This window comes from Zonotrichia leucophrys, chromosome 8 (assembly GCF_028769735.1).
Source record: "Zonotrichia leucophrys gambelii isolate GWCS_2022_RI chromosome 8, RI_Zleu_2.0, whole genome shotgun sequence".
Lineage (NCBI taxonomy): Eukaryota > Metazoa > Chordata > Aves > Passeriformes > Passerellidae > Zonotrichia > Zonotrichia leucophrys.
In genome coordinates, this window is record NC_088178.1 from 24,511,357 (window position 1) to 24,533,505 (window position 22,149).

Below are 22,149 nucleotides of genomic sequence, written 5' to 3' on the forward strand. Positions count from 1 at the left end.
ATGTAAAACCAACATCCAAAAAGTCACCCATACATACAAATAAAATCACAATGATTCCATGTAAAACCTGTAACTAAAACATCACCTACAGCCCATCTAAGATCTTTTTTTTACATATTTGAAAATTGCTCATTCCACTTGACTCTAGTGGTAATTACCAGTGGAAGTCTAGAAGTTCAGCCAATAGAGAAAAAAAAAAAAAAGGAATAAATTTCAGAAATTTTACTAAATTATTCTGGCATCCTCTCATCTTTCAAACTCTGCAATGCTAAGATTGTTACAAAATCCAAAATAAAAATGAGAACATATTGTGAATGTATTTAAAGTAAATTAAAATTGTGGCTTTTTATTTTCTAGGATTATTTTCAAGACTTCACTGTATCACTTGATGCTATATGTGCAAAAATAGATAAGTTAACATTTTGAATATATTTAAGTTTTACTTACATAAATGCATTTAAAAAAAAGAGAATGAGTTAAAACTCATCCATTTACCTTGAACTTTAATGAGCAGAACAGATATAATTTGTGGCATTAAAGTTATTCAGGCTCAATAAAAGCTAAAACTTGTCCTTGCTGAACGGTGAAATGAGATTTGCACGGCCTGTGTACGCCTTGTTTCCCACAATCAAACTGTCACAGCACAAAAACATTCTCCCTGCATGGGGAGGTTTTGATACCCATTTCCCTGGTGAAAGTGTGAGAAAGATCTGAAAGAGTTATTGACAATTCATACAGTATCCCATATTCCATTAGGTAGTACAAGCAGAGAACATATCTTAACTCTGAAGGGAGATGAAGCAACAATGTTTTAAATTACTATTGACTCCACTAAATTTCCTGATAATGTCAGAAGACTGTAGTCTGGCAGGTTCATAAGAGACTCAAGATGATACAGGAATCCAATTATGCCAAGTCTATTTAGTTGTCCTGTTTGCTAAGCCAAAGGTTAACGAGAACTGCACTGAAAAAACCTCCTGTGGTATTACAAAGTATTTCTTATGCTGCATAACATGCAAATGAAAAAGTATTTTAATCAAGTCTTTCTTTAACTCCTTAATTGCAACGGGGTACCCTACAAGACAGCAAATTAAAAACTCATGATGGAAAAAGTGATCTTAAAAATTTGTCACTGAACTCAAGAGATCACCATTAATTACTCAAGTAATTATTACCGAATATTTCTAATTTGGGGGGAAAAGAAGTTCAGATCACAGGAGCATAGACAGTCATTGCTATCATTAAATCTTTATAAATAGTAAGCTACAGCCTCTAATTTTAGACAGAAATTAATTGTATTTTTGTTGGCAACACGCTCCAGTCTGTTTACACAGCTGACAAGTTCCAGCGCCACCAGACTCGAGCAGTGAGCTTTGAGGACTCGTCTGCTTCAGAGCAGATGACTCAACATTCACCAATTTCATTAAAGATGAAAAGGGGGAAAATTCACCTGCAACAATGTCACTTGTAAAAAAGACTTAAAGCAGATTCATGAGTTTTACATATGTGAGGTATCCTATTCAGAAGAAAAGGGAAAAATACATGAAAACCTAACAGCTGTGGGAAAACAGATTAGAAGTGTTGAGTTTCCAATTCTTTTTTGGGCTAATGTAAACTAATAAAATGTTAAAATGGATCCACATTTCAAAGCCTGTAATTACCACATGACACCATTTTGTTATTTCAGACCTTCTGTCTATCAGCTCAGATATGCCCTTGAATACATGGACTGAAATTTACCCACCTTTCTCAAACTTAAATACTGTTTCTGCAAACACCACCACAGATACCTTTTACAAGTACAGTAAAAATTCAGACAGCTTTTGCCTTTTGGGTTTTTTTTTAATTGGTATAAATCCTTTTCCCAGAGCAAAAAAAGGAGTAGTCATTTTCAAAGAGCAATTCTCCCATATCAAGAAGAGAGCAGAAATGGACAGGAAAGTAATGCATGGCAGATAATGGCAATAAGTAAGAAAGCAAACTCCAAATCCATTTTAACTTTGTAGAATAATCAGGTTCAATAAAAAACTTATTTTTCTATATTTTTCTCAGGTCACAAAATCTACATACAACATAACTACATAACTATTTCACCCTTTTAGGCATTTTTTTAGTAGATTGGTTGGGTTTTTTCCTAAAGAAAGGAAGAACTCACTATCTGGCACTGAGAACATACTAGAAGAAGAAAATTACCTGAGCAAAACTGAAAGACATGCTGTAAAATACACTGTAAGGATGACCATGCAAGGAAGCAAGACTAATATTTAATGGGATACTGCAGGTAAGCCCCAGAATTTCATGAATTTGTGGGCAATTCTGAGTCAGTGGATTCTGTCACTGGTGGTGACCCCTCACTGATTTCAGCAGCAACAACTCCTGCTCTGAAGCCAGGCAGTGCTTGAGCACGAACTGGGTGAGCTAATGTACTGTGAAAAACATCTAGATGTGCACTCAGAGCATACATAAAAATCAGGGCTTTCTGCCTGAAGTTCAATCACCCAATAGACTTCAACTTCCAAAATGCTGTGCAGCTTTGCTTCAGTCTAGAATGGCTGAAATGAAACAGGAAACATGCACTGAATCTGAGACACAGGAATCATTTCCCTGAGCTGCAGGCTCCCAAACCTTGAGCATTTTTCATCTTCCACGCCAACACTCTGAATGTGTGTGATGTTACAGTAATCATAAGAGACAGTAAATGCTACAGAGTGATTCCAATCAAAAATCCATGTAAAATCAGCCTTTTCTAAGAAGGAATGAGATGAGAAGCCAAGGAACTCACCGAGTCATCTGTGGCAGAAGAAGGCCAACCCTCCCACAGCTGGTGACGGACAGGGATACTGGTCAGGTCATACACATTCCTCTTCACCTGGAAAAAAAATAAAAATAAATCAGAACTTGCTGCAAAAAAGGCAGCCAAGGGCATTGTTTTCACCACAGCACCAAGCTTTTTATTTTTTCTGGTTATTGTAATTTCATTGTCTCATTTCTGGATAGATTTAATACATGGGCTATGCAGATAAAAATTTCAATGCCATCAGTTTAAAGCTTTCTGAATATAAATATTCTGCACAGGTCAGTGTTTTAAAATCATTAAGATATCTCTCAAGTTTTTCCTTAAACTGGTAAATTACATGTACACATGATAACCTTTATGCTAATATTAGTTTTGTTCAGGAGTTTTTGCAGGGAGACTGACCTGGGATCTATGCTTCAATAAAAAAAAAAAAAATTACAACTATATTTTAACTAAAAAAATTGAAACAAGAACACTGAGTCTTTAAGACACAGAATACTGAAGTATCTATTAGTAATTCAAGTGGACTTCATTTTAGTGCTTCCTCATAGTGTCCTTGATGTGTTTTTAAAGAAATGCTGCTTCATACTGACCCCACAACAACGCAAAATGTAACAATCCTGACCTGAGTGATCACAAGGACACAGTTCTTGCTGGTTTCATTTTGTTGCATTAAAAACCAGGATAAACTGTCCCTGTGAAATATTTCTTTTCCAGCTACACACCAGAAATAGTATTATTTTCACAATATAAAACTCTAAAGTGCACTGTTTTTAAATAACAAGTGAAACTTATTTACAGAAACATGAGATCAATAGGACTACATAATATTGTTTTCAAAAAGCCTTCAGAAGTAAAAATAAATAACTCGGAAGTCACATTCCTCAAATTCCCTTTTAATTCCAAAGCACAACAGAAAGGCATTATGAAAAAAACAGTATTTCCCTTCTTTCATTAACTCATCTGTAACTGCACTGAATTCAATAACATTCCTCTGCTATTCTAAGCTTGAAAGGCATGCTCGGGGTAAAGTGTTATGTTGGTATAAAGCACAATGCCAGACTGATGTGCTGGACAAAAGTGATCAAAGTTGAAGTAATTTTAGCCAAGGCACAAGTATTCTGCTGCATTATTCTGGCAGAATGACATCTGTTGAGCAACTCGTCGCAGAATAAACCAGTTGTTCTAGGCAGGCCTGGCTGGGTAGGGGACCATGTAAGACTGATTAGAGTAATGTTTGATTAAACAAACTGCTTGAGCTAAGATCATAACTGGATTTGGAATTCATGCCAAAGTAGTCCTCTTTCAAACAACAAGCCACAATCAATTATTTAAGATAAAATAAGCTTGCTTTTAAATAATGATTTGATTTTTGGTTTTTTTGATAATTAGAACACTGTTACGAAAGCAGGCTGTAAAATGTTTTAGAGATTAGAATATTTACCAATTGAATATTGAAAACCCTTTTTCCTCATTAACTGACCTAATTTATGAAAGCAGACTGTAAAATGTTTTAAGATAGAATATTTACCAACCGAGTATAGAAAACCCCTTTTCTTCATTAACTGACCTAATTTCAGTTTAAAGTGAAAAACTCCATGAGGAGGAAAAAGTTCTAAAGATTTCTATAAAGCAGAACTGTGAACTGCTCCTTCACTGGGCCAGTAAAAATCTACAGCCACACTCTTCACACAACTGAAAAAAGCCCAGTAAATGGACAAAGTCTGTGTTAAGGATTTTACTTATAAATTCACTTGGCATTGAGAGGAGGACCGAAATCTTTATTGTGTAAAGCAAACTCTAAATTGCAGTGCCATCCACTGAGCTACATTTATTGGCAAACTTTTTGGTCCTGCACTTTTGATCAGTTTGAAATACAAATTGGTGGCATTGTCTTTGTGCAGCCCAGAATGTCTTTTCATAATGTTCAGATGCCATGGTGACTGGCACATTACTATGGCAGCCACCCTTCAGATTATCATCTCCAGAATATAAGAGATCATTTAAAAACAAATTAAAGGCACATCTATTTGGTTTCACTACTCAGCTGTAAACAGTATCAATACAACCATTTGAACAAAAAAAAAAAAAAAAGAAAAAGAAAAAAGTAGTCCGTATATTTTAGATGCAGTCTTACTTGGAAAATTATGTATAATTTTTGCATAATGCCCTGCCTTGCAGTTACACATTGATGCTGGAAAAAACCATGTGAAGTTTTACCTTCAGCTCATTTTCACTAGTTTTAAAGGGAGTTAAAATATTAAACAACTTCTAACATTTTAAGAAAACCCATATCTCAAAGCAGCCAACACACTCAGAAAACTTCCCAGACAGAAGCAGAGTGCTACCTTCCTATCTTTCACTGGTTTCTTTAAACAGATGAACATGTTGCCCTGAAAGTAAGGTTAAACACAAAAAATACACTTTGTTTGCAGATATGAAGTTAATCCAACATTCAAAGTCCTGCCACATTCATAGTAGTAAGGATAAAATGAAGCAAAATGTACCACAGGGCAAAAAGTCTGTACCAGGTACTGTGATGACAACAACCTTCTGGTGATTGCACTCAGCAGGAATAAGTAGCTATTTTCTCATCTCTGAATTAGAAAAATCTAATACCTACTCTCAAAAAACAAAGACCTACACTTAATAAATGATTTTAAAAAATTAAATTTATGCCGAATCATTGAAGAGCTGTCATGCCTGAATCTGTATCTCTGAATCACAACAAATCACTACAAAGTTTAACAGTAGTTTCCCTCAGGCTGTTTTCAGCTTATGCAGGTACAAAGTTAAGTGAAATAATGTACATAATGAACTTTTGTTAGTCTTATTATTAAATATAATTTATGCAAAGCTGTAAATTGGCTGAGATGCTAAAGACTGTTCCAGGCACATAGGCAGCATGAAAGACAGTGCAAAAATGAGTGCATGAAAGGCAGACAAAAGGAGCAATAAAGTCAGAGGACTGTGAGGAATGTGGAATGTGAGTTGGGGGACGCAGGGAAATGAGATCAGATGCAGACAGTCCAAGGTTGCATGGGGCACTGATGGTACAGCAGAAATCTTGACTTTGACATTGTAACAGAGAAAAAGTCAAGACAAGTAACCAAAATTTTTAGGGGACAGCAATGATATGGATGAGGCAGTGCCAGGAAGAAGTCCAAAGTAAGCAGAAGCATTCTGGTGAAGAAAGATGGGAAGAAAGGAGGCAAATCTAGCTGAAGTGATAGGCTTAAAGATTATAAATTAAAGCCTTTAACATCTCTGCCAGGCAAAATTCCAACAGATAGAAAAGAGCACTGGGAGTCTGGCAGGAATAGATGGGAAGCAGGGGCAGAATCAACCCAGTTTCTAAGCATGGAGAAGTATCAAAGGTGATACTATGGTGAATTTGAAAAGATAATGATGTTATCAACAGCTATGAGCAAAAATTGGTTAGATAAATGAGTGATTTCAGTTAATTGTGGACTAACAAGAATTACTGAAAATATAGAGATGCAAAACTAGAGAGAAGGAATTTCTGAATCAGCACCTCTGCCACAACCTATTGCAATAGATTTGGTCCACAGTAACAGAAGACACAAGACACAAACTAGAGAAGTTAGGAGAGAAAATGACAAACCAAAACAAGTAATCCATAATTAAAATGTTCTCATAGCAGAGGAAAAGGATTTGCATTTTATCAGGAAAAGGATATCACAAGCCAAAGGAAAAACAAAATTTCTTAACTTAAAAAGTAATTTTTAGCCAGCTCCCCACAGGTGGGACATATTCAGATATACTAAAGCAGTGCACTGTGTGAGCCACCACCAACACCCAAACCAGAACTCTCAGGTTACTCTACCCAAGACTCATTTAAAGGAAAGGCTCTTAGTCTGCTCCACTCACAGTTTTGCTTGTGTTCTTATATTTCCAATACATAATACAATAAACTATACTACAACACAAAAAAAGCCAAAGGCTATTTAAATAATCAAATTTTAATTTTAGTTTTACTTTAGAAATAATAGTGCAATTCCAAAGACATCAAATTATAACCTGCATCTCCTTCTAGCAGCTGGCTGAAGTTTAAATTACAGAATGCTTCCAATTAATAAATTAAGATGTCAGGATTGGGCTATTTTTAAATAACAGCATCTGCTTCTTGCAGATTTTATACCACTGAAAGTCTCTAAGGAAGGCTCACTATGCTATTTACATTTACACATAGTCAATTCACTCTGTTATAATCTAAAGAAAAAAAAGTACACTTCCAATGTAAATATTTAAAATCTATACCGAATTCAAAAAAAACCTCACCTGCCCAAGCCTATCAGCCAAAAGTCAGCCATGATTCAGCACCTTTCTAAAATGCACAGGAACTCCATTGTGTGTTTTACTAAAATACATTTTCTAATTAATTTTTTATTCCAGATCTCTTCCTTTAAATCACTATTTTTGCTTTTAATATCTATGAAAATATTCAAGTCTGCATTTATTAAGTTTTCCCACTTATTAGGCTAAATCTTAGAAACCTTATTTCTTGTTTCATGCAGCAGAGAAATGCATTCTATTCTAACATAACTGATTTTAATTGAATGTCCAAATTACATTACTTGCTTATTCCCTTATGTCAAGTAAAACATAAACAAATGAAAGCACCAAAACATACATAGCTCATGAAAGTAGGGTTCTCCTCCCTCTCAGGACTGTTTCATTTTCAAATCAAAAGCAAATGCAATTTCAGGCCTTCCCAAAGGGCCCTAAGAGAACCTGAATGTCCATTGTAGATCAGGCACATACAAAGCAGAATTCAACATAAATGCTACTAATGCATCCAACTTTAAAGTGTATAGAACAGTGTTTGAACCCAAATAAATCCAGTTTAAACTATGTCAAAAATGGGCTGCATTCTACTGTAGCACTCAATAAATACTGGGTCACTAAAAAGGTCAGTGAAATTGTTCCAATTAACCCAGATCTGGAAAACAGTGTGCAATTTTTTGGTGACATTTTGCTGATAAGAGTTCAAGAAAAGAAGATTATATAATATTAATCAGGGAGCAAATGTATTTTCTGACGTTTCCAATTCCAATTTAGAAGAGAGTTTGAAGTGCATGGATTTTGCCTGTCATGGTTGAAAATGTGGAGTAAGACCTTCATGTACCTAGAGATTAAATGAATATTTTAATGTAAACACTACATTCAGTTTGAGAGATGAGACAAGGAGACACTGGTAACTACTTTGACAGCTCAAGGTAAGTAAATGCAAAGTTAATGTATTTCTTGGCTATTATTTTAAAATGGGAGAGGGAGGAAAACTTTCAGGAGAAAGAATCTGTAATCAGGCAGTAACCTCAACAAAGAGATGATTCAGCAAAGCAGTTTAGTAAAAACATCTCATTTGGGAAAACAAAGCACTAAATATGAGGCACTAGCACCACTTCCAGAAAGGGATGTGGATTCTCTGCTCCCCAGCCGAACACTTACAGCCTCACTCCCCCAGATTTACATCCCTCATAATGTGTCATCAAACTAAATCCAAAAAACCCCCATTAATTCTACTTCATTTATATCAATTCTTGATGACTACAGCTACTCCAAATAACTTCTGTGAGATACTACTGGCAGACTTTAAATGTCCTAAATTCAGAAAATAAACTGGTTTTTCCTTAGCTAGCTGGCTGTGCTCTGTCCTCTTGTCCTACAGCTGTGACAAACCTTCCATGACACCACCTCCTCACTTCACAGCCTCACTGAGCAACTGCATTTCTGAGCTGTAACACTCTTTCAGATAATTTTTGAAATTTTTGTCAACCAGGAGTTATCAGAAGTTCAACCAGTTTGGGAATGACCAGGTTATTTAAAAACTCATCAAGTGTAATAAGCTTCATTACACTTCATAAGTTTTTGCAAAGAAGTGTTTTGCAGTTTCCTTTCAGCAATAGAAATAATATTGTGAATCAATTATTTTCATAGATTTCACAATTATTCATACTTCATTATCTCCTATTTCATTAATTTGAGCCCATATTTTAAACCCCTTTTAAAGCAACCCTTCTTGAATGTAATTTGACCTTTTTTAATGGATCTGTGTCAAGTGAGTATCTCACCATTGCAATCCACAATAAAATGGCTCATTAGGCAATACTAGCATAATTTTGGTTAAAACCTGTAAATTTTGAAACAGAAAATAAAAGTAAGGCACAGCTAAACTTTACTGAATCTTCTGATGTGTGAACTTCTGATTGCTCCATGCAATACACATATATGTGTGTGTATCTATATATATACACACCTACAACATAATCTGATCACATGGGTGCCCCAAGCATGAGAGATTCCCTCAAATACTTAGCAAGATGCTTTTCCAACTTCAGCTTCCTGTCCAGACAATTTTGAGAATTAATCTGAGCTTTCTTCAGCTACCAGATGCTACTTTTTGCCACTGCTTTGCATCAGCCTTTTCATGAGCTGATTTTAAGGTGGCAAATGTTAAGTACATTCACAATGTTATATTATACACAATATTAAAATTCTATATACAGCTGTCTGGCTGTCTTAAAAATGTGGGTTTATTCTCAATGCCTCCGTTTTCTGACAGCATACATGCATGTTTTAATTCTGTAAAACAAAGAAACTCCTTTGCTGATGTCCACCTTTAAATCCCTAAAATCAGCCATCCTTCTAGGGCAGCATTATTGCTAAATGCAAGGTGCAATCTTCTGAACTTGATGCTGAAGTTCCAGGGTGCTGCTATATGGCCTGCACTGTGCAAAGGTTCAGCTCACATAATTATTATTATTCATTGCTTGTAGTGCCTAGGAGACCTAATTGTGATAATCCCCTCTGCACTTTAAACTGCATGACCCTTTGATTTTTTTAATAGATGGTTAAAAGAAGAAACAAATTCCTATAGAAGGAGAAGGGAAAACACATTCTTAAGAAATTGGGGCAAGAGACACGAGTATTTTTTAAAAATCATTTTAGCAGCACACAAGCATGAGTTTGAAATGGGGTATGAAAGAATTAAGAGTGTGAGTTAGCTGTGACATTAGAGATTGAAAGGAAGAAGTGATTAGGGTTAAAAGAGATCAAACAACAAAGACTTACTGCCAAAACAATTTTACAAATTTATTTGAAAACTCCTTAAACACTTCTACTAACAAAATAAAACTACTGATAATACCTGAAGTTTGTTTGCTTGTTTGATTGTTTGACATGCACTGACATAGAAAAGACACATTTTGAAGTCCTAGCTTGTTTTTTCAATCAGGAAATGGTCATTTGAGAAAACATCATTTATTAGCTTCCTAAATGACCCAACTTCTACCTGACCTCTATGCACATGATGAAAGACAACAGGCAACTCCTCAGGCATCCATTACCACATCACCATCAACAGGCAAAACATTCAGTTGCAATATGAAGGGTAAATACAGTTTGCAATATTTTTACCCCGAAGTCCCAATTCCAGTTGACTTTATGTCCTGAAATGTCCAGAGACTGCCAAACACCTTCCTGATCATGAAGTCATGTGCCAAGAGCATTAACTTTGATCCAAGCTATTCAAAATTGGTATGAAAACACAATTTCAACTATTAAATACACATTCTGTCCATCCTGACATCTCTACCAGAAGATACTGACTCCACTGGGTAATGGTGAAATATGAATTAAAGCTGGGAAGTAAGAAAAAATCTCCATGCCTGGTGGGGCTTTGTCCCACCCTGTCCATATCACTTGTGCATATTTTCAGTTACAGCACAGTGACTCTCGTGAATATAGTCAGACTCCCACTGAAAAGGGCATTAAAGATTTCTAGGGTCTGAATCATCACTGGAAATAAAAGAGAGAGTCAATGTGACTCTTGCAGTGGAAAGATCTGTTACCTTTTCACAGCTGTCATGTTCAGAACAAAAGAAATATTTAGGCAGATATATTTCTAGTCCAACATTCTCATCTTCATTTTAAAAGTACCCCAAGTGTAATAAGTCCATAAATTGGTCCTTGATCACTTCCCTACTTGGGAATATTTAGGGGTTTCAAAAGTAATCACTCAAACCAATGAATGGTAGAACAAATTGTCATTTCAGGAACTAGTAAGGAGAAGAATGGAAGTTACTGTTTAATCACAGTAAAGAGCACCATTTAGATACATGCAGGGGGAAAGAGGGAAAAAACCAAATGCCAACCAAAAAACTCCCACTTAGAAGTTTCTTCTCACTTTGCTTCAATGAGAGAAGGAATCCTATCACCTCCCCAAATCTCAGATTCTGACTCCAAGAAACACACTCCTGAACACATTTCACTGATTAACAGTACCTTCCACTCCTACCCAACTACATTTCAAAATAGAAACTGATTCAGTTTCAGTCTTAAAAAATGCATAAACCACATTTGCTTCAGAGCAATCCTTATTTTAAGTGATAAGCCTACCCATTTTGGTGTAAGAAAGAGAACATCACAAAATCAGTATTTTCTTATCTGTTTTTACTTGTTCTCTAGACAATCAATAAAATAAACCTTTGGGAGAGGCCATATTTTCTTGTTCCTAGAGACAACATAAAATCTATTCCAAATTTTTGTAAATGGTCAATAATTATAAAGTATTCATAAATTTACACATTATATGAAAAAGAGGTCAATCTATCAACTTTGAGAAGCAAAGTACCACAGTCATGCAGAGAGTTGGGAAGCACTTTCACATACGGAAATTTTCCAATACCTCCAGCTTCAGTGTTTTACTTCCCTCTTCCCTCCACTTTTACACTTAAAGGTCACAGCAAACCTGCTGCTCAGTAAGGAGAGATGGGCAGAGCCCTTTTATTCCTAGGGCCAGCACACAAGGTGCATCTAGAAAGGAAGATGAGCCACAGATATAAAATGTCTTGTGCATTACAGTAATTTCCCAAAGCAAAAATTCAGTGCAAGGTGCATTTTCTCTGAAGACTCTCTGGTATTACCACCATAAAAAGAAGATGGGTCGTCCAGAAACCCATCAGTAACTCAAGTGCTGACTTCCTTGGTTCACTTCAGTTGTTGGTATCAGGTATTTGACAGTGAAAGCTCTGTAGGAAGTCAGCTCCAAAGTAAACTGTGACATCTTCTCTCAGTCACTGTTACCATGAATTTAGTAAATTCTTTGGTGTGGTTGTATTTGAATAGGTATTCTATTCCTGTTATTCTGAATTCAAGTTAAACTATAAAACAATGTTCATTGAGCTGTCAGTCAAATTTCTACTAACTAAAACATTTCTGGGTACTTCCTCAATTTCATCATTGTGTCTACCAAATCAAAACTTCTTTAGGGGTTTTTATATTGACAATATTCAGAAGTAATTTGAAATTGATTTCTGCTTTAACAGTGGAAAAGAATTGCAGACAAACCTTCACAGTGGGTTTTAGGAATATTAACATACACACATCAATTACAAATACAGTTATTAATATTGCTACATTTAAGGTATATGCATGTAAGGTGCAGATTATAGTATTAACAAGCAGCTCTCCTATATACATGTACATTTTTAAAAAGAGAATTCAGTCTATTTAGCAATTCACTAACAAAGCTATTCCTTAGCTCATCCCTGCCATAACCTGCTCTATTCAGAAACATATGGGAAAAGACATTAAATAACCAGTGAAAACCATGGACTTCTGGTATTAGTGCTACACATTGCATACCCCTATTCATTATTCCACCTCCCTTGTTTAATCTATCATTAAGACTCAGTGACCCTACACTAAATTTAAAGCAGATCCTTCCTTCCTCCCATGCCTAAATTCACATACTTTTCTAGTTGGGGATGCCCTCAAGTATTAGCCACTCTACAGGGTTTCTCTAATCTCAGCTCTGAACTATGTTGTGCTATAGAAGCAAGAAATTGCTGGTTTACATCTTTAACTATGGAATCTTCCACCCAAAAAATCCCCTCCTTTACTTAATAAGATAGAGGAAAATCTTTCATGTAGAACATATTCAACATGTTTAAAAATTATATATTTTCCTCTATATGATGTACAATAAAAGTTATAAAGCATATTATTTTAAAGCACTGCTTCCCTGAACTTGTGTCCCAAATATAATTGCATTGGAAACAATTTTAAAGCTTTCAAAATTTATTGTTACATTGTAGAAAAGCTGGATCTTTATTTGTATCCAAAGTCAATATGAAACAGGCTTCTAATAAACATATTTTTTAAAAACAAAGCAAGAGAATGACCAAATACCAGATATTTGACTTGGTTCTGTTTTTTAGCATAGGAACTAAAAACATACAAAAATATTAAAACCTCTATCTCTCTAACTGACAGGTTTCAGGGTAACAGTAATGGCAGCACAGGTGAAAAGATACCATAAGATTTCTGAATGAGGGACAAGAATCTTTATTGTTGCCATCTATAGTATTTGCCAACTGTAGCCCTGCCTTCCTCTACCACAAAAAGGTGAACATTGATCTGCACCACTATTTTAAAAAATTAAAGGCACTAAGACTGTGAGTGAATCAGAGATGAAATTCCATTGAGTTGACAAAATGAGTCAGGCAAAGGTACAATGCAAATATAGATTTTTATATCTATCAAAAGAAGCCATACAAATTTGTTTTGGTGTCCTGAGTAATTCTACTTTTAGTGTATTTAAAAATATTTAACCACATTTCCTCAGAAAATAGAAATAAGTTGAAAAAAGCAGCTGCAGCCTGGACAAATAGCCCAATCTGCATTCTCTCTGGCTCTTCTTTCTTTCCTTTAAGTCTTTTCCCCAAACAAGTCAGTACTTGAACAATTACATATGAGTCATATGTACTTGTAGAATACAAAAAGTTGATGGGAAAAGCAAATTAGTAAGATTCAAATTGTCAGGTTATCAGATAACAGTAAAATATTAGGAGAGTTAAAATAAACACACTAAGCCAAGAGCAACACTAGAAAACCTGAAGTCTAAGTTCTACACAGGTGCAGACATGGGAAGATGAAGGGAAAGTGTTACTGGAGAGTGAAAATAAACAGTAACTGTGAAATCTATGGATCAATTCGAAGACAAAAATTATCTGGAAGCCTATCAAGTGAGGAACTTTACTTTACAAACAGCAAGACTTTCATAAAGAAAAGAAATGCTGCTAAGGCCCCAGTCCTGCAACCTCTGGTTCAGGCATTTTTCCTGAGCTGGACTGGCTTCCAGACCTGGACTGCCTAAATCAAAAATATAAGAAGCTGACAATATTGAAGTCTACGATATTGAAATCACATTTTCCTTTAGAATTCCAAAATATTAGAAGAAAACTACATTATCTTGTTTCTCTAAAAGGAGTGCACAGCTGAGTCTCTCTCAATACAATGAGTTTATTTGCTATATCTTCAACAGCAGCCACCTTCATGAATAGTCTGCTCTGAGTGACCCAGAAACACACAAAGCTATTCCAAAAAATGATGGAAGAGTCACTATTTCTTGAATAGATCACTAAATGAAATTTCATTAGTGTTTGACCAAAACACTACAGGAGTTACCTCTTCTGCAAATTTCAGTCACAAAGCTCACCATTCATTTGCTGCAGAACAACAGAAAACTTAATGTTCTTCTCAGAAAATGGGCTAATATAAAGTTATTCTGACCATTTTCGCTATTCTATTGTGCAAACTTGTCATCTCACTGAAATGGAAAGACTTGAATAAAGGTTAACTTAATTAATTAAACATATGTATTCTTTTCTCCACACTTTTCTGTCTTACCTTGACATGCAATTCTATATCTATTAAATAAGCAGTAAACACTTAAACGCTATTCCATTTAATGACAAAAAATGTAAAATTACAGATTTGTGAATCTCAGCAACTCATTTTCCCCAAAACATCTCCAATACTGCAAAGAATTAACATAGTCTTCATCAGAATTCCTTTATGTAAAATAAAACTAGAAACTATGTATTACAAAAGAAGATTCACAGACAACAAATATTAAGATCTGAAAAGATCTATTCAGCTCAAATTAACACATTCCCATAAATCAAAGCAAAATTCATCCTCACGTTCATTCCTGTTACAGAATTGTCACCTCAATAGCCAATAAAAAGAAAGAACTAATGAGGTATTTCAGTATCTCCCAAAGAAATATTTTCAGCTCTCTTTTTCTTTTAAGTGCTTGAAAGGAAAAGAGTAATGAATTGCTCCCACACAGTCTTTTTATTATTCTGTTATAGCAACAAGAGAGTTACACCAAGTCTTTATCTTTCACATAGCCCCAGATATCTTTTTGTCTCACTGCAACAATGACAAAGGAAGCAGGCCAGGAAGAACAGTTATTTATCAGCACCAGGGAGGTGCTGCTTGAAGCAGCAAATGTCCTTGTTTCTACTAATGGCTAACAGGGTGAGATGACAGATTTACTGGGTAACTAAGTAATATCTGAGAGCTCTGCACTAATATCCAGACAACAATCCAATATACCTTGGAAATAAGTTTCCACAACAGACAAGGATCTAGACTTCTACTAAAAAAAGCAGGTCATTCAGTTGTATCCTAAGGAGTTTCCAGGACTACTTCTCTCTTTTAGGATGAACATCCCCTGCTGGAGACAAGAAGCATCCTCTAGCCCTGAAATCATCCACATTCATCAATGGGACCATGGATTTGAGATGGGGAAGAAAAATCTGTTAAATTCCAGCAATAACAAGCTGGAAACTTGAAGAAATAACTGAGATTTCACTGGTCACTCACCTGCACAGAGACTATGCCCTGGACCTAAAGTGTTTCAAACAGGACAGTGAAATCATAATCACTTCTCTCATGATCTACATTAGAATAATTAGAAGAAAATTAATTGGAGGCACATCCAACAGATCAATCTGTATAACAGGCAGGCTAAAGAGACTTAAGGACTTGAATATATTTATTAGCACTTTTTTTTGTTGTATGTGGAAATAGATCAGCCTTCACTAACCACAACCTGGACAGTTTTGAAGATATCCTCCCAGGCTGCTGCTTAGAAATTCTCCGAATCAGTGGGACCCACGGCCCTTGAGCACTCACACAGATGCATAAGAAGGGAATTTGCCTTTCCTGACAGGCCGAGGAAAGAGAGAAGTCAGGAGTCTGATCACTTATTAAAGTGTGATCACCACCATGACACTGTGGTGTGTGAGGCTTAAACACACCAATATCAATTATCAATAGCAGCTGAAAAACATTTCATAAAGAGTTTGTGATCCTGCCAGTGAGCTGGCGCTTACCAACCATCAGAAAAGGGTCAGACAGCTATGGATGTATCCAGTCACATGGAAGGCAAGACTGATGACAATAAATTTGGTGAATTTATGTTGCAGACTTGTATTTTTAAGTAACATGTGCAAGAACAGCAGTCCTGACTCAATAAGAACCAAAAAAGTTGAGTTACAATGTACACAGACAGGAATCTGGCACAGAGTGACCTCCTCCAGCAGCAAAACCAGCTCAGCAACATTAAAACTCTCCACTTGAATACAAAAATAAAGGCTTTTGGACACTCTGCTTTAAAGGTAAGTATATTCATCTTGTATGGTTTTGGATATTTCAAATAGTTTCTGTAAAACACTCTTTCCTTGAAATAAGAGGCCATCACTAAAGCCCAATGGATGAAAAGTCCCAGAAAAGGTTTGCCTGCAGATGTGTCATGAAAACGAATTCCTGACAAGCAGGAGGAAAACATTTGGCAGGAATGGCAGAAAGCCAACAAGAAGCTAAAGAGCTGCTGGTCATGGTGTCACACTGACAGGCATTTTAAATTGTAATTCCAGAGCAGGAGAAATGGCTGGAATCTGTCACCAAAGCTATGGAGAAAATGGAGAGCTGAGACTGGAAGGGAATTAAGTCACCCCTTTCCAAAATTTTCAAAACTGTTTCAAAGTATGAGAGATCAGCTATTAAATGGAAGCTCAGCTATGGTGGCTTTGGCATAATCCAAGGACTCTACCATGATTTGCAAGGAAGCCGTGAAGCAGGAAGTCATTCAAAGACATCTGCAGTTAGTTCTGCCACACAACTCTGACCTTGCTGTAGACTCTGCAATTGTGGAAACAACCTATGCCTTAAGAAAAACCCTCAGTCACTCAGTGAAATTCAAAAGTTCAGTTTTGTAAGTGATGAAAAAAAAATCCTGTTTCTAGATTTTGGTATACAGGCAATGTCAGAAAAACGGGAAGCTTCTGGTTTTATCACCACCTCTTTGAGACTGACATTCCAGATCTGATCTGTGGAAATAGGTCATTAAAAGACTAGAATCTGGGATGGAGATTTTGAGGATATGCTAATGTCACATTATCTTTAAAATGTTCACAATTGCATGAGCGACATTAGCCTTGGGAAAGATGTAAAATTACCCTGTAAGAAAGCTGCAATGCCATCCAAATGAACAAGATGAGCAGTAGAAATTACAGCCTTACACTATTGTTTTCCTGCCTCTGATTCAGATCTTAAGGCATTTTTACCAAGCAGGGATAGAGGAGGATAGAAATGCACATTTCAGAATAAAAACTGTGTAGAAATACTTGCAAATTAAATGCCTCTTTTTACTTTCATCAGAGCTTTCCTTTCAAAAAAGAATCAATAAAGCTTCAGAAGAGTAAATCATGTGCAGTTTGTTCTTCCTGCATCAGCATCAGTGCCAATTAAATTCTGAACCTTAAATCTTTATTGTTTCCTATTAGCTGCTAACTAGAAGGAACACAGTGATTTTCTGAGATCCCAGGCTGAGACTTGCCACAGCAGCAGTTAGAAAAAAAAAAAATGATCTTGTTTTGACTTGTCTGCTGGGTAAACTTGACATTGAAGCTCCATGGTGGAAAATAAATACATAATACCAAGATGTTAATTTTACAGCAACACTTAACTCTTGTGACCACAATTAACACTCAGGGAGGGGAAAAAAAAAAGCCATTGACAGGTCTGCCTGGCTCCTGCTTCTGCAGTGCTTCCCAGGCTCCCTGTCAGCAGTGGCTCAGCCCCTGCACGAGCCAGGCTGGCACTGACCCCAGGGGCTGCCTTCAAAGCAGCACGAGGGGAGAAGAGGGGAGCAGGGTGGCACGGAGGGAAAAGCAGCTGTCAAATGACATTGACTCCCAGCTAGGATCCAAAACAGAAGCCTGAGAGCAAAGGGCTGCTGAGAACAGCTCATCCTCTCCTCCTCCCTCTCCCACCCTCAAGCTCTGGGAACACCTCTAGAGGAGGGCAGGACATGAGAACAACAGTTTTGAGAGGGCTACCTCCTATTTCTGAGGCAGGATTGGCCTTAGAATTATGATGCTTCATTTGTTATAAAATGACCAAAATGGTGCATTTTGGGAATAAAGCTACATTTGTTTTGCATCAACACTGCTCCAAATCCCTCACTCCACTCCCTGAGAGCACAGAACCACTCTTGCAACACTGAACTTCTCCAAAATACCATGAACCTCATGATACAGTACTCTTACATCTTTTCCAGAACAGTGACATTTACCACTACACTGGAAAAAGAACTAAAAGAAAACCCCAAGAATTCATAATTTTAACAGCATGGGTAGAGAAATTAACAGTGTGAGCATGTTTCTATTTATGATATGAATAGTAAACTTTCTAGTAATTTCTAATGTATCAAGGTATTACTTTCTAGCAATTCCTAATACTACACTTAAATAACCAAGCAGTCAAAGAAGAAAGTGAAAAACAGACTTTTTTTCATCCTATTCCAACTGCATTACAGTAAGCTGGCAATGATTTACAAATGGGAGAACAAAAGTATGCAAGGAATTAAGAAAGAGCTTTTAAAAAACCTGAGAAGCTTTTTTTTTTTTTTTTTTTGTCTGTGGAACCATCCAAAGTCAAAGGATGGATCTAAAGTCCTTTTGGTTGAAGAAGAAAGTCATCATGTGAAGATGACCTAAAGAAATCCCTGAGGGACATTAAAACCTTGAAGAACAAGCCAGCTTTTTTTACTTACTCACTAACATAATAAAGATAACAATTTGTTACATGAAATCAATAAAGACTGTGAAATCAAAATGGCAACCTCAAGAAAGGCCAACTAACTACTGACCAAACCTAACCAGATCCAAGGACATAAATGCCTATCAAACCTTAATAATTAAGTGATAAATCCCTTTAAATCAATATATTTGGAAGACTAATTCAAAATTACTTAAGAAACAGATAACACTCAGAATTAAAATACAGAGCACATAATGTGTAAACACTAAGCACAAAAGTTTATTAATTGTTATATACTTCTCATGTATTTGCACTACACTCATATTTCAAATGCAAATATTAATTTGGAGAGAAATACCTACTGTATATGCACACACTGAAACAGTTTGCTCAGCTATACTGCATCAATGGTTGTTTGACAAGTTATAGCATCACAAGCTGCTCATTTACATATTCAGCTACTCTCTCTGGTTTTTCCTTGAGAATAAATTAATAAAACAGATCCATACTAACAGCTTCTCCTCTGAACCACAAGGATACTCTTAGTTATGCAAATTCCATGTATAAAATTTATACCAACAAAATGACATCAAAAATGTAAAACTAATTCCTGTCTAATTCCTAAGAATGTGTAATATTTTTAACTATGACAATTAACACCTGCAATAAAAATTTAGTTGATAGAAAGAATTTCCATTACATAGTCACATAATAATTAGTGAAAATTCAGTCTCTGAAATATTAACGTGCACTGTACTGACACACAAGCACAGCTTTCAAGTATAATTCAACACACAAACATTCTGAAAAAAAAAGCATAAAAAGAACAATACTTTAAAAGTTTCTGATTTACAGTATTTTTATTCTGTATTGCATTGTAAGGACAAAATAGTACTTAGAAAAGTTAGGCCAGATACTGATATTTCATTTAAACAAGTAGAAATTAAGAAATTCGTAAAAGCTGTTCTCATTAAAACCTACAACATTCAATAAAACAGAGGATGAAAGGCAGAAATGAGAAAGCAGTACAAAAGAAAACATGTATGTGAGGAACCAAAAAAATTAAAGAAACAGAAGGAAAAAAAACTGAAAAAGAAGTTGGAAAAAAAAGAAGAGAAAAAGACACTGTTTACTAAACAAGCAAAAGGCCTATAGAGTTAAACGTTCAGTTGGGTGACCATCAGATTTTGTAAGTCATATCTGAGTGATCCTAGATCTGACCTAAAAACTGACACAAGGCAAAAGACACAAAATGAGAACTGAAATTGATTTTCAGTTCTCATCTGATACCAATGTCGTGAGACAACAGATGCTTATTTCAGACTATGCTAAAATTATCCTCTACTTCAAACAGTTTGCACTCAGGCTGCAGAACAAACATTTAATCTCCAAGCTTTATTGTTCCTCAGTTCAAACTGATCTTAAGAAAGAAAATTAACAAAACACAATGCTAATGTAGTTCTCTAAGGGGAAAACTGTTTCTTTTTGGGGTATTTAAAAAGCTTGTCTTACTGCTCATGGTGACTCTTTGCATGCCTACTCTGCAGTGAGTTGAAAACATCCATATACATTTTCCACTCAATCTTTCACTTATTTGTTCCTATTCAAGAAGAATTCCACCACCTCTGTCTACAAAATTGTTTTTTAAATACACTGTTTCTGCTACAATGGAGGCTGCCCAATGCTGCAGGATTTAAAAATATTGATTTGCACCAAGGGACTGATGTAGATCCAGCCCTTATAAAATGGAACTGCATTGGTGTTTCACTCCAAACACACTCTTAATCTTAAACCTCCCACCTGCCCAGCTTACTGCACACTTCACCTTGGAGGATGAAACAGTCTGAGCAGGCAAATCAATTAGTGTTAAGAGCAAAGTGAAAGAGAACATGCACAGTTCTGAGATTTCAATTAATAAGAAACATTCAATCCACAGGACCAGCTAGAAATGGACGCTGCAAAAATGCCAAAATAGAAAGATATCAGAGATCTTTCCCATAAACAGCTTTTCTCTGCAGACCTCTTACTGCACCGTCCTCTGTGCTAACGCAGCCACAGCTGTGAGCTGCAACTTGGTCTGTGGGAAGATTTAAGGAGGAGTTTCATCTCAGTCTAATGCTCTTAGCACACCAAAAAAAAGAAATTTTCAGCTCACCCCAAACCTCAAAGAATGATCTAGAGAATTTACATATTTTCCACTGGCCTCACAAGAGCCATCCCTGAAAAATTAATGTGGACCTGCCTGACTTGGCAGTTTACCTCCTGTGTCAGGGTGAGAAGTTTCACTGTATTGCTTTGTACTACCAAAAAAGTGTCCTCTTCCACTCTTCTCTTGTTGCTTTTTGTGAATATCAGAGCTCCTCCATTTTGTTTGCCTTAGTCCTGGCCCAGGCTGCCCTGTGGTCAGAGCTCTCAGCTGCAGTCTGGTCTTTTCTCTGCCAGCCCAAGGTCAATGCAAAGAATAAAGAAGAGCCAAGACCTTTTAAGCAGAGTGGGTGAAAGAGACTGTTAGTTATAGGTGAAATTGTCAACAGATAAAAGCCTCTGCAGATTAATCCAAGCACTTCTTACACTCCCCACTTTTGAATTATTCAGGAATAAGTCCTTCTTGCCTTAAAAGAGGAACTTTGTGAGTAAGTGCAAACAGAAGTTCATGCAAGACACAGAGGGGAGATGTTGAACTGAAATTCAGCTTACAGTCACAGAGAAATTAATAACAGGACACAAATACAGCTCACAATGTTTCTTAAATAAGAATCACTGTATTACAGTTGCTTAGTTCAGTACAAGGTAGCGTGTCATGAAAAATGAGTGAAATAAGACCAATATAAAACCTTTCTGTTTCTCCTAAAAGAAATTGCAGAGATATTTGGGGTGCCCTGATGTTGTTAACAAAATAACTAAATTAGGTCAGTCCTTGGGTTGTTGGTATTGGAGTAAGGTATGCACAGCTCTGCCATGTGATACCAGACAGACAGACTTACACTAGTACACATTTGTAAGATCCCTCTTTCTTATATAGAAATTGTAGAAAAATAGCAAAACATCCTTGTTCTTTTTACTCCTCTTTCCCTTTTTTAATTGGTTATTTGTTTCCAATATTGTGAAGATCCTCAGCTAGTTTGTACTTCCAAATTAAATCACAATTTCCAAGAGACCCTATTGGGCATTAGGCACACCAGATAACAACTACTGGATAGAATCACCTTCTTGGGGATGAAGGAGTGTGAGAGTTAAAGTCTTGTACACCAAATCTCTGTTGTTTACACCTCCCTCTTCACTTTTCTGCACTTCCCATTAATCAGAGTTTGACCAAAAAAAATTCTGCCTTCTAACCAAACCTAAGCCTTTTTCTTTTTAACCTGATGTAGTAAGAAGTGATTCATGAACACATTCCTGGTTATTCACAAAGTTCTAGTTCCCTAAATATA

At 36.1% G+C, this 22,149-nt stretch overlaps 1 protein-coding gene across 2 annotated transcripts in view; it reads right to left on the reverse strand.

The window, feature by feature from the left end:
• The window catches only part of FAF1 (Fas associated factor 1), a 148,895-nt gene that overhangs the window by 67,287 nt on the left and 59,459 nt on the right, over positions 1-22,149 (reverse strand). For both annotated transcript variants that reach the window (XM_064719667.1, XM_064719668.1), the window contains one exon: positions 2,783-2,869. In XM_064719667.1, the coding sequence (XP_064575737.1) occupies positions 2,783-2,869 (87 nt within the window). The remainder of the gene's footprint in view (positions 1-2,782; positions 2,870-22,149) is intronic.